Consider the following 12,276-nt stretch of genomic DNA (forward strand, 5'->3'; position numbering starts at 1 on the left):
TTTTTCATTTCACCTCAAACCAGGGATAAAATCTGTCACATTCAGGGGTTGTGGGATGGTGAGACCCAAGTGCAGACAGTAGGGATGGTGCAAAAAGAGGCTTGAGGCAAGGAGTGAGGCCGACGGCTTGAGATGTGGCGTGAGGCCGACGGCTTGACGAGACGAGACGAGACGAGACTGTGACTGTGACTGTGACTGTGACTGTGACTGTGACTGTGACTGTGACTGTGACAACAGCAAATGACGACAATGACCCAACAAGGAACTAAGGACACACAGGTTAAATACAAGAGGGGAAACGAGACACAGGTGGTGCAATCACCCAGGTGAGACACATGAGGTAATCACAAGAGGGAGGTCAGGAAGACAGGACATGACTACAAAATAAAACAGGAAACACGAGACAGGGATCGTGACAAAAATCACTTTGAGATAAGGCATCTCTTGTGCAAGTGAGCCCTGCCAAGGTAGCGGCACACAATTAACAGAGTTAGGAAAGACAAAATACGAATATAACATAATGGGGACAGTCAGGGTCATGAATATATCCATCAAAAAGAAACAAGAATTACAAGCAGGAGCAGACAGTTTGAAACGTACGTTTGAGATATGATTGGAACTTGGTAACTGAAACGAAAGCTGTGACTTTTGAGTGATTTCTGAAGATCATTCCAGAGAACTGGCCCACTGTAACTGAAACTAGTTTTTCCAAATTCTAAATTTAATGTTGGAACATCTCAGAAAATATACCTACTCCTGGCAAGTGACTGTTAAAAGACTAATTATATACCATGGAAAGTAGCCAACTTCAGCCTTGCTCACAAGCATTTATGCTTGTGTCTTCTTGCATGAAGTGAGGGCCAACAAACCACTTAATACAGCGGGCAGTGATGAGTGAGTTGCATGGGTTATAAATCTAAGGGTAGAGTGATAAACAGAGTCTAGGGACTGCAGACGAGCCTTGGTGGTATGGCTGTCAAAGACATCACCATTGTCCAGTACAGGTTAAAAAAAAAAAGTGGCCTCCACCTGCTTTTTCTTTGCTGACTTTGAATAACAAGCACTATTCCTAAAATAAAACCCTATTTTTTCTACGTAGCCAGTAGTTGAGGAACGTGAAATTTAAATGATAAATCCTCATCCAACACGAGGCCTAAGTACTTAAACGAGGAGACCAATTCTATTGGTGTCCCCTGCAGAGGATAAAGGGATGGAGGAGAGGATCCACACTTATGTTTCTTGGAAAAAAATCTTTTCTGATCATTTAAAACTAACTTTAGGGAGAGGTGAGGAGATTACGTTGGACTATTTCAAAAACTACAAACAGCTGCGAAATTCATCCATCGATTGGCGATGATGAACAATAAATTATGGCGTCATCGGCATATCTTTGCATCTAACTGGTTATCACTGAGATTGTTAACATGATGTGAGGCGTGGGTGTTCTCTTCATTTACTTCCAGGTGTCATTGCTCTCTTTCTGTCACTCAACTGACTCAAAAGTAGAAAGTAAAACTACTGAGTTTCTTCTCTGGTCAAAGTTTCACATCACGCTGTTTTCTGGCTCTCCTCTCCAGCCCGGCCCTCACTCCTCCACAGGATGTCTCTGTGGTTTTGTTTGCAATGCCTCTTCTTGTGTGTTTGTTCCAGTTGCTTCACGACAACGCCTCTGACGGTTCTATTGTTATACTCTCAGGTCACACTTAAAGATTTCCTGTTGAGTTCACCAATGTGTCCTGAAGCTCCTCATGCAGTGGTTTATAAAAGGCAGAAATGAGTTGCTTACACCAGTCAAGGCCTGCTGCAGCATCACCTGTCAATCATTACAAAGTCAGCTTTGTCTCCACTTTACAGAGCCACAACAACAGTGTGGTTGTTCCGTGTACACTACAAGCCTGGTGAGAGTAGAAATAAGACACATGAAAGAGCTGCTGGGCAGGAAAGACTCAGTTCAATTGTTCTTGTCAGATCATACAGGTGAATGACACAACTTCCTCTCACACACACAAAGTCCAAATGAAACACAGAACTGAAGTCAAGGCTGATCTACTGCCTGACACTGGAGTACACACATTCATCTGAGGTGTCCTCCCCCAGTCTTCTTGATCTGCTGAGCTTGTAATCTGATAAAGCAGCATAATGGAGGTTCTCTGCCTCTTGGTTACCCTGGTAAAATAAAACAAAAACCACTTAACTAGCAAACGAGTGAACGTATCATGACTGAGACAGACACACGTCACAAAGAGCAAACGTAAAAATATGTGACTGTGACAATAATCATCACTTTGAACAAGTGAACCTACCTCTGCATTTGGAGAGGAGACAACTGAAGATCTTCTTGTTGAGTCTGTCATGAAAAGAAGGACCCAATATTTTTAAATGCATTTTCATTTCATTTGATCAATATGACTGATTTATCTTAAACTACAGGACGAGGCATTCAGAAATCAGTACTTTTATTTTGTGACGAATTAAATCTTGGAAGTCTGAATGAACTTTTTCTTGATTATTTGACGAGAAATTTGTTGCACATTGCAACTAAAATGCATTTGATTCAATCCATCCATTTTCTTCTGCTTATTCCTGTTAAGGGTCGCGGGTGGGGGGGGGGGGGGGGTCGGGGAGAGAAGCCGGAGTACCAGAGAGAATCCACGCAGGCACAGGGAGAACATGGAGACTCCACACAGAAAGATCCCGTGCCCGAGCCGGGACTCGAACCCGGAACCTTCTTGCTGTGAGGCAACAGCGCTGTCCAATGCACCACCGTGCAGCCTCATTTAAATCAAAATCTCACAAAAAAAAAAAAAAACCCACACTGTATCCACTGGTCAATAAAAGTGCATGTTCTTCAATAAATAATTGAGCCTCTTAGAGTCTGAATCTGTGTTAATTTCCACGAAGCTTCCCTACTATATCCCGTACACTGAACATTTGTCATCAAATATATCATTGACAGTTGAGCCTACCAGAGTGTTGGCAGCTGTGTGTCTTCAACGTCGTATATGTCAGGACAACAACCAGGATGGTGGTGAATGTCAAAGCTCCACTCAAGAAATACACCAAGACTGGAGAGTTTCCTCCACCTGAAGATCCAAATATTACTGAATCTGATTTCTTCATGTGATCATTAATTATCCACCACTAATGAACAACTGAGGCAACATCTCTGACTCACATCCAAAGTCCAACGTGGTCCTGTTTCCAAACAGTATGGCTCCACATGCTGCCACAGCACAGTAGCTGGTCCCACGATGAGAGGAATCCAGACTCTTCATTGGTAAGTTGTAGACACAAGTGTGTGTTTGTGTGTGGGGTTTCCTCTCACACTGATCATTCCTGGCTCCATGGCTGTAAAGGATTCCTGGATGAGCTTCTCCTGAGTTCTTGAACCAGTAAACACTGTGTTCTCTGTCACAGGTCCCACTTTGTACTGTACAGTTGAGAGTCAGAGAGCCTCCTGGCTGGATGAGCTCTGATGCTGATTGATGGACAGAAGCTTGGATGTTCAAGCTGGAATCTTTCACAGTAACAACAGTGCTGTTCAGGAATTCCAACACATCTAAATAGCCACTCATGCAGTAGTAAGTAGCTGAGTCTGAATATTGTGCATCTGAGATCTTCAAGTTATTTCTACCAGATTTAACTTCCAGTCTAAAACGTTGATCGTCCTTGAATTCACCTTGAAAAGAGCCGTCACTGCCATATGTAAATAATTGTGACACAATCTTTGGTTTCTCTCCCAGAGTTTGTTTATACCAGTAAAACATGAATCCGACTGTTTTATTCTCATAGAAACACTCCAAGGTAAACTCTTCACCCACGTTAACAGATAACAGCTGTAAAGTCGCTGATGGATCCTGAGCCTCAATCTGAGCTGAAGAGAAAACACAGACCAGACAACACATAGTTAACTTGACAGCATAGCAGACAAAATGTACCACAAAACACATGAAGCTGCAAAGACAAAAGGAAACAACACAATCACAACACATGCAGCTCACCTGTTCTCCCCAGCAGCAGACATATCAGACACACAGCAAACATGGAAGGTGTCATTTTGATGGAACCTCCGTCTTCTTTGGAGAGAATCTGAATTTGTTGTCCTCTTTTCAGAAACATGCCTGTGTTTGACGGACCAATCAGGAGAGAGTAATATCAATCACATGACCATTTCCTCCTGCATTGTTGTTGTATGAGCCCTCCGGGGCGAAGACCCTATTGTATTTGCTCGACACACTCGCCATTTCAAAGCTTAATTTGACCCCCTAAACACGCTCAAAATCTCAACAAATTTGGTGCACAAATCGGCTGCAGCGAAAAAATTCCCATCATTGCTTGTGTATGAGCTTTTATACCGTGTGCCTCAACAGACTGCCACACGCTTCCTGCTGCTGCAGTCGAGGGGCTCAATGCTCGCTTCAGCAGAGAAACCTGGTTTCTGTGCCTCAAACACTCTTCAGGATGTGTTTGCTTTCCTGGTCGTCTTGCTGCTGCACCGAGGCTTTGACCAGATCGTTACAAGCTTCATTTGGATGTGTCCAAGGAACGGTGAGAACACATAATAATTAAAGCTGCAAGCAGCGTTGTTAGGGCCTGAGCCTCTTTGTGCCCGCTGCCGGGTGGCAAACGCCACGATTCCAACGGTGTATTTGGCAAATCCCTGGGCCTTGACATTTGTGTAGAAAATTGTGGACGTCCTGTTGGAGTTAGGTCAGGGGTGTGAGTGTATGATTTGTCCGTCTTGATGAGACGAATAAAATGATGTTGGTCCGATGTCTGTAGGACATTCCTGCAGGCCGTGGCGGATTTTTGTTAGTATGTAGGTGGCGCTATTGAGTAGAGCGCTGTTTTTGTTAAATATCAAATTTTTTTCGCTGCAGCCGATTTGTGCACCAAATTTGTTGAGATTTTGAGCGTGTTTAGGGGGTCAAATTAAGCTTTGAAATGGCGAGTGTGTCGAGCAAATACAATAGGGTCTTCGCCCCGGAGGGCTCATACAACAACAATGCAGGAGGAAATGGTCATGTGATTGATATTACTCTCTCCCGATTGGTCCGTCAAACACAGGCATGTTTCTGAAAAGAAGACAACAAATTCAGTTTCTCTCCAAAGAAGACGGAGGTTCCATCAAAATGACACCTTCCATGTTTGCTGTGTGTCTGACATGTCTGCTGTTGGGGAGAACAGGTGAGCTGCATGTGTTGTGATTGTGTTGTTTCCTTTTGTCTTTGCAGCTTCATGTGTTTTGTGGTACATTTTGTCTGCTATGCTGTCAAGTTAACTATGAGTTGTCTGGTCTGTGTTTTCTCTTCAGCTCAGATTGAGGCTCAGGCTCCATCAGCGATTTTACAGCTGTTATCTGTTAACGTGGGTGAAGAGTTTACCTTGGAGTGTTTCTATGAGCAGGAGACAGTTGCAGTAAAGTTTTACTGGTTCAAACAAACTCTGGGAGAGAAACCAAAGATTGTGTCACAATTATTTAAATATGACAGTGACGGCTCTTTTCAAGGTGAATTCAAGGACGATCAACGTTTTAGACTGGAAGTTAAATGTTGTGTAGTTGTAAAACACAAGAAATGATTGACTGGTCTGGGAATAAAGCTGCCACCTACCAGACGAATGAGTCCACCTCTGGAGAACTTACCTGTGTGTACACCCTTTTCATGAGGAACATTCGCTCCAATGATGCTGGAAAACTACTACTGTGTTGTGGCCTCATGTGGAGACATGTTTTTTGGAAACGGAACCAGTATTAGCATTTACAGTGAGGTAGTTACTCAAAGCACAGTGGCAGTTACTTTACCCAAAAAGCTTTATTTGCCCGTCTCCTTGAGCTACCACCTTATCGCGGTGGAGGAGCTGTGTGTCCCAATAATTCTTGGAGCTACGTTTTTGGGCTTTTATGCCCCTGGTAAGGTCACCCAAGACAAAGGGGTCCTAGGGAAGGAATCAGACAAAGAGTAGCTCAGAAGACCCCAATTAATGATCAATAAAGTTCAACTTAGTTTTCTTGGATGCTGGTCATCGGAGACCCCCTCTGGAGCCAGGCCTGGGGGCAGGGCTTGGTGGCGACCACCTGGTAACCAGACCTGCATCCATAGGGCTCAGCAGGGCACAACCCAAAGAGGAAACATGGGTCCCTCCTCCAATGGGCTCACCACCAGTGGGAGGGGCCAAAGGGGTTGGGTGCTGTGTGGGATGGGTGGCAGTCGAGAGCAGAGACCTTGACGGTCTGATCCTCGGCTGCAGAAGCTAGCTCTAGACATGTGGAATGTCACCTCTCTAGTGGGGAAGGAGCCTGAGCTGGTGCATGAGGTTGAGAAATTATATGGTCGGACTCACCTCAACCCACAGCAAGGGCTCTGAAACCAGTCCTCTTGATAGGGGTTGGTTTCTCTTCCACTTTGGCATTGCCATCAGTGAGAGGCAATGGGCAGGGGTGGCATACTTGTTGCTCCTCGGCTCAGTGCCTGCACATTGGGGTTTCATGTGGTGAACGAGAAGATGGTCCCCACCTTTTAGTGGGGGGATGGGTCCTGACTGTTGTTTGCGCTTATGTGCCAAACCGCAGTGCAGAGTACCTTCCCTGGAGGAAGTACTGCAGAGTGCCTTGTTCTGCAGGGGGACTAAAACGCTAATGTTGGAGATGACAGTGAGACCTGGAGTGGCGTGATCGGGATGATTGGCCCCCCTGATCTTAACCCAAGCAGTGCTTTGTTATTGCATTTATGTGCTTGTCGCAGATTGTCCATAATGAGCACCATGTTCAGGCATAAGGGTGTCCACATGTGCACTTAGCACCAGGACACCCTGGGCCAAAGTTTAGTGATCGACTTTGTGGTCGTGTTATGGGACTTGTGGTCATATGTCTTGGACACTTTGGTGAAGAGAGGGGCGGGCTGTCAAGCGATGACCACCTGGTGGGGACCTGGCAGGCCCAAACACATTGTGATGGCCTGCTGGGAATGTGTGACAGAGTCTCCCATCACAGGAGTTTCAACTCTTACCTCCAGGAGAGTTTCTACTATTTTCCAAGGGAAGCAGCAGACACTAAGTCCAAGTGGGCCAAAGTCAAGGTGGCCGATCAAAGCTGTGGCAGTAAGGTGGTCGGTGCCTGTTGTGGTGGTAATCCCAGAACCCGTTGGTGGACACTGGCAGTCAAGCTGGAGAAGGAGTCCTATCAGGCCTTTTTGGCCCATGGAACTTGGGAAGGTAAGGCAAGGCAATTTTATTTGTATAATGAGAGCTGTCCAGGCTCTCTGCAGCTACAGAAATCTCTTGCTCCTCAGTGTCATGAGCACTCACTGTCTTGCCTGTAACGGGCTCATCGTGAATGGCACCGGGTTCAGCTGCCGCCTCGCAGAGATGCCAGCCGTATTTACGCCAGCAGTGTCACTGGACATGCTGGCGCGAGCGGAGCTGATTGCCACATCAACGGAAGAACCCGCATCCTGCTGCTTCTGTGGGTACGCAAAGCGTTTGTCCCACATCTCCACACTCAAAACATTTTAACTGTCCGGAGCTGGCATACACCATGTAAGAGATTCTTTATCAGCAGACCTTTAGCAGATATGACATAAAAATGCGATTAATTCGATTAATTTTTTTAATCAACTGACAGCACTAGTTTTTAGGTGACAAGAAGGATGTCACCACTGCAACTCCACCTCTAATGCTCTCAATTACTCACATAAAATGTTTGTGGTGAGAAAACTATATATTACTGTAGAACTGATAGTAAATACACGTTCTCCAGAATACTGGTCATTCTGCACTGCCCAAGGGGAAAACCTGTACTCAAGTTGATAGGTTCTTGATGTAGATGAGCATGGCTATCTTAGTGGGACTCTATAAGCAGGGCCCCTGTTGGGGGAGGGCCTTGTGGAGATGTTTTGTAGACATGAATCAAGAGAGGAGGGGGCCCGGACCCATAGATACTGGTTATGTACAGTACCCAGAATTTTGAGCTTGTTGAGCAGAAGTGCTTTTCCTGTTTTTTCCTTTCACAGAATGAGTCACCTCTGAGCTGACATTGACAGCTGGTGGGGGTCTGTAGCTTGGTAATGCACCAGAAAACAGATCTTTATCTGCTTGTCTGGCTCTTAAAATTATGGATAATGAGCATTTTTCCCTGTAAGTATTTCATAAACATTTTCCATATTCATGTTGTTTTTTCTGACTGCTATAAAAACAATAATCAGCCTCTTTTGTCACTTATAAATGAAAATGTTGATGGACATTAAAAATAATACAATACATGTAAATTGGTATAATTGGCCTGTGTATCATATGACATTGAGAGATTTTAAAGTATATAAACTTTTATTTAGTGTGTTTAACAATGTTAAAGTAAAGATGACTTTCTCTTTTGTACAGCCAATAATTCAGTAGTTTTCTTAGAGTTTACAGCCTTATTCTGAAGAAACACAAAGGTGGACACATTTTCAGGACTACATACACATATGGAACCATTCTGTCCAAATCAGCGTCATGCAAATCCTCACAGAACAAGGTTGTAGGAGGTGCTGAACATGTTGTCAGTATGACTCTCTCCTGATTGGCCAATGAAACACAGGCATGTTTCTTAAAAAAGAAAACAAATTCAGATTCTGCCAAAAGAAGACGGAGGTTCCATCAAAATGACACCTTCCATGTTTGCTGTGTGTCTGACATGTCTGCTGTTGGGGAGAACAGGTGAGCTGCATGTGTTGTGATTGTGTTGTTTCCTTTTGTTTTTGCACCTTCATGTGTTTTGTGGTACATTTTGTCTGCTATGCTGTCAAGTTAACTATGAGTTGTCTTGGTCTGTGTTTTCTCTTCAGCTCAGATTGAGGCTCAGGATCCATCAGCGACTTTACAGCTGTTATCTGTTAACGTGGGTGAAGAGTTTACCTTGGAGTGTTTCTATGAGCAGGAGACAGTTGCACTAAAGTTTTACTGGTTCAAACAAACTCTGGGAGAGAAACCAAAGATTGTGTCTCGCTTAGATAAATTTGACAGCAAAGGTTTTTTTCTTGGTGACTTCAAGGACGATCAACGCTTTGGACTGGAAGTTAAATCTGGTACAATTAACTTGAAGATCTCAGATGCACAATATTCAGACTCAGCTACTTACTACTGCATGGCCATTAATATTAATGAGTTTGAATTCCTGGACAGCACTGTTGTTACTGTGAAAGATTCCAGCTTGAACATCCAAGCTTCTGTCCATCAATCAGCATCAGAGCTCATCCAGCCAGGAGGCTCTCTGACTCTCAGCTGTACAGTACAAAGTGGGACCTGTGACAGAGGACACAGGTCTCATCGTGGGACCTACTACTGTGCTGTGGCAGCATGTGGAGCCATACTGTTTGGAAACGGGACCACGTTGGGCTTTGGATGTGAGTCAGAGATGTTGCCTCAGTTGTTCATTAGTGGTGGATAATTAATGATCACATGAAGAAATCAGATTCAGTAATATTTGGATCTTCAGGTGGAGGAAACTCTCCAGTCTTGGTGTATTTCTTGAGTGGAGCTTTGACATTCACCACCATCCTGGTTGTTGTCCTGACATATACGACGTTGAAGACACACAGCTGCCAACACTCTGGTAGGCTCAACTGTCAATGATATATTTGATGACAAATGTTCAGTGTACGGGATATAGTAGGGAAGCTTTGTGGAAATTAACACAGATTAGATTGTGTTGCCCTGTCGTGCAGTTTTATGACAATTCAGACAGACAGACAGACAGACAGACTACTTTATTAATCCCTTTTGGACGTTCCGCCAGGGAAATTGCACTCTCCTCAACATTCATTCACAGAACTGTTACCATAGAATAGATTATTAATGAAACCTTCGCAAAAAATAACAAAGAAGAGAAAACAAAGACGATATATATATATATATGCATATATATATATGCATATATATATATATGCATATATATATATATATATATATATATATATATATATATATATATATATATATATATATATATGTATATATACATGTGCGTGTGCCTGTGTGTACCTGGATGGTCATGTATATGTGCATAGTGAAAGGAATAATCATAATATTAATTGTTCTTGATTGTTATTATAACAATAATTATAATAATGATGATGATGATATAATATAATATCATAAAAATATAACAAAAGTTATAATAATAATAACAACAACAATAATAATATACAGTCTCTTATATTGCACATGAGTGTCCGGTTGTTATCGGGGCAGGTCATTGGTGCTCAGCCCTCTCCTACAGTCCTTCTGTTGGCCCTCCCCCCCTCCAGTGAGGAGTTTAACAGTTTAAGTTAGGAGTTAAGTTAGTCAGGTTAAGTTAGGAGTTCTTCAGTCTGTTGGTCCTGCACTTGGGGAGGAGCAGCCTCTGGCTGAACAGGCTTCTCTGGCTGGTGGTGACAGTGTGCAGAGGGTGGTTGACATTGTCCAAGATGTCCAGCAGTTTGTCCAGAGTTCTCCTCTCTGCTACTGTTGCCAGAGGGTCCAGCTTCATCCCAACCACTGAGCTGGCCCGTCTGATCAGCTTCTCCAGCCTGGAGAGATCTGCCTTCGTCACACTCCCTCCCCAGCACACCACAGCGTAGGACAGGATGCTGAAGACCACAGACTGATAGAAGATCCACAGGAGCCTCCTGCAGATGTTGAAGGCTCTCAGCCTCCTCAGGAAGTACATCCTGCTCTGAGCCTTCTTATATAGCTGCCTCGTGTTGCTCGTCCAGTCCAGCCTGTTGTCCAGCCACAGCCCAAGATATTTATAGGTCTGTACGACCTCGACCTCCTCCGTTCCTATCAGAACTGGTCCAGAGGCACTGGATCAGAACATTGAGTCTAAATGATCAAACTGATGAAGGAAAAACATTGTAATTTTTTCAAAATCAAGTTTGTTTCTTCTTGTTCATGTCTAGAGTCAACAAAAAGATCTTCAGTGTCCTCGGCTCCAAAGGCAGAGGTTGGTTTATATGTTCAAAATGATGATTGATGTTTCTGTTTCTTTACCCTCTGAACATTAACGGTGTTGGTTACAGTTGGTGAGTCAAATCTTCTGATTTACAGAATTTCAGCTCTGATTACATGAATTCTTCCCTGCTGATGTTCCATCCACAAATGATCAGACGTCGGACGCCTGCAGCAGAGAGAGAGGAGGAGACTGTTGTCCTCTATACTGCCACCTGAAGCAGCTGAAACTACAGTTCTGATTTCATTGATTCAGTCTAGCAGGACCTGTTTTTTTTAGTTGTTATTGAAATTGTGGAACTGATTGAAGCCTGTAAGATGGACCTGAGTTCTTCCCCCTAACTTTATTGTACACGTGCTCATCTACAGAGACCTGCAAGGATATATGTTGTTTTAATATATGTATTGAACACACCTAAAATGTCAGTGAATTCTTCCACATATTGTTCTCACATGGCATGAACTTACTCTTTTTTCCATATGTCCATATTTTTGTTTTTCCTTTTGTCAGAATGAATTGTTGAAAATTGCAGGTGTCACCCATTGATCATTTTGTCGAATAAAGATAAGAGATTGCTTGCTTGTGTTGAACATCATTTGTGGACAAAAGCGTCTGCAAAACAAAATTGTAGAATTGTAGATCCATATGATAAATATGACTGACAGAAGACAAGTATGAGCAAACATTCACATTGAGGCCTTTTAGTTAGTTCCACAATAGCAACAGAAAGCTATGAGGTTATTTTTACGACATACAAGGTGATAAATCTAAGAAGAGTGCTGTGTAGTCCACCTACCTAATGAAAACGGGTTGTGGTCTCCCACTGTGAAGGACACCACTTTCTTGTGAAGATAGACTCCAAAATACTTAAACTCCTCCACCTGAGGTAGGATCTCCTCCCCAACCATAAGTGGGCAAACCACTCTTTTTCCGACTGAGGACCATGGCCTCAGACTTTGAGGTACTGATTCTCATCCCAGCCGCTTCACATTCAGCTGCAAACTGTCCCAGCAACAGCTGGAGGTCATGGCCTGATGGAGCTAAGAGGACCACATCAGCCGCAAAAAGCAGAGATGACATCCTCCCTCCACAAAACCCGACCCCCTCACCACTCGGCTGTGCCTAAAAATTCTGTCCATAAAGATTATGAACAGAATCAGTAACAAAGGGAAGCCTTGGCCGAGTCCGACCCTCACCGGGAACAAGTCCGACTTACAACACAGACCAGACTCTCACTCCTCCAGTAGAAAGACTGAATGGCCCTTTGTAAGGGGCCATCCACCCCATACTCCCTGAGTACCCCCGACAGG

At 43.8% G+C, this 12,276-nt stretch overlaps 2 protein-coding genes across 6 annotated transcripts; one reads left to right on the forward strand and one right to left on the reverse strand.

Moving 5' to 3' along the window:
* Positions 1 to 40: 40 nt before the first annotated feature.
* Positions 41 to 4,068, reverse strand: LOC147238351 (uncharacterized). Its single transcript, XM_086198175.1, has 5 exons — positions 4,002 to 4,068; positions 3,176 to 3,874; positions 2,967 to 3,083; positions 2,304 to 2,347; positions 41 to 2,166 (listed from the first exon to the last, which is right to left on the reverse strand). Exons 1-5 carry the CDS (start codon positions 4,054 to 4,056, stop codon positions 2,047 to 2,049), a joined length of 1,035 nt encoding a protein of 344 aa, XP_086054301.1. The 5' UTR covers positions 4,057 to 4,068; the 3' UTR covers positions 41 to 2,046.
* Positions 4,069 to 7,159: 3,091 nt separating this feature from the next.
* Positions 7,160 to 11,536, forward strand: LOC147238352 (uncharacterized). Of its 5 annotated transcripts, none has more exons than XM_086198182.1 (6): positions 7,160 to 7,466; positions 8,010 to 8,694; positions 8,823 to 9,380; positions 9,473 to 9,589; positions 10,917 to 10,960; positions 11,065 to 11,536. In XM_086198182.1, exons 2-6 carry the CDS (start codon positions 8,640 to 8,642, stop codon positions 11,182 to 11,184), a joined length of 894 nt encoding a protein of 297 aa, XP_086054308.1. In that variant the 5' UTR covers positions 7,160 to 7,466; positions 8,010 to 8,639; the 3' UTR covers positions 11,185 to 11,536. The 5 variants fall into 5 exon arrangements, 4 of the variants coding, with proteins under 4 accessions (XP_086054308.1, XP_086054310.1, XP_086054306.1 ...); XR_015111912.1 differs by lacking the exon at positions 7,160 to 7,466 and adding an exon at positions 10,490 to 10,769 and having other exon boundaries at positions 7,689 to 8,133; positions 11,065 to 11,147; XM_086198184.1 differs by lacking the exon at positions 7,160 to 7,466 and having other exon boundaries at positions 7,689 to 8,133; positions 8,823 to 9,062; positions 9,219 to 9,380.
* Positions 11,537 to 12,276: the final 740 nt, after the last annotated feature.

The sequence above is a fragment of the Aulostomus chinensis genome, chromosome 24 (assembly GCF_037954235.1).
Source record: "Aulostomus chinensis isolate RoL2024-O1b breed Wild chromosome 24, RoL_Achi_v1.0, whole genome shotgun sequence".
Lineage (NCBI taxonomy): Eukaryota > Metazoa > Chordata > Actinopteri > Syngnathiformes > Aulostomidae > Aulostomus > Aulostomus chinensis.

Coding starts and splice junctions, on each gene's coding strand:
- LOC147238352 (XM_086198180.1), top strand. CDS start 8,064: ATGCACCAGAAAACAGATCTTTATCTGCTTGTCTGGCTCTTAAAATTA. Junction 8,134..8,822: donor GATAATGAGCATTTTTCCCT/GTAAGTATTTCA, acceptor TTTTCTCTTCAG/CTCAGATTGAGGCTCAGGAT. Junction 9,590..10,916: donor ACACAGCTGCCAACACTCTG/GTAGGCTCAACT, acceptor GTTCATGTCTAG/AGTCAACAAAAAGATCTTCA.
- LOC147238351 (XM_086198175.1), bottom strand. CDS start 4,056: ATGACACCTTCCATGTTTGCTGTGTGTCTGATATGTCTGCTGCTGGGG. Junction 3,875..4,001: donor TCTGCTGCTGGGGAGAACAG/GTGAGCTGCATG, acceptor TTTTCTCTTCAG/CTCAGATTGAGGCTCAGGAT. Junction 3,084..3,175: donor GACCACGTTGGACTTTGGAT/GTGAGTCAGAGA, acceptor TTGGATCTTCAG/GTGGAGGAAACTCTCCAGTC.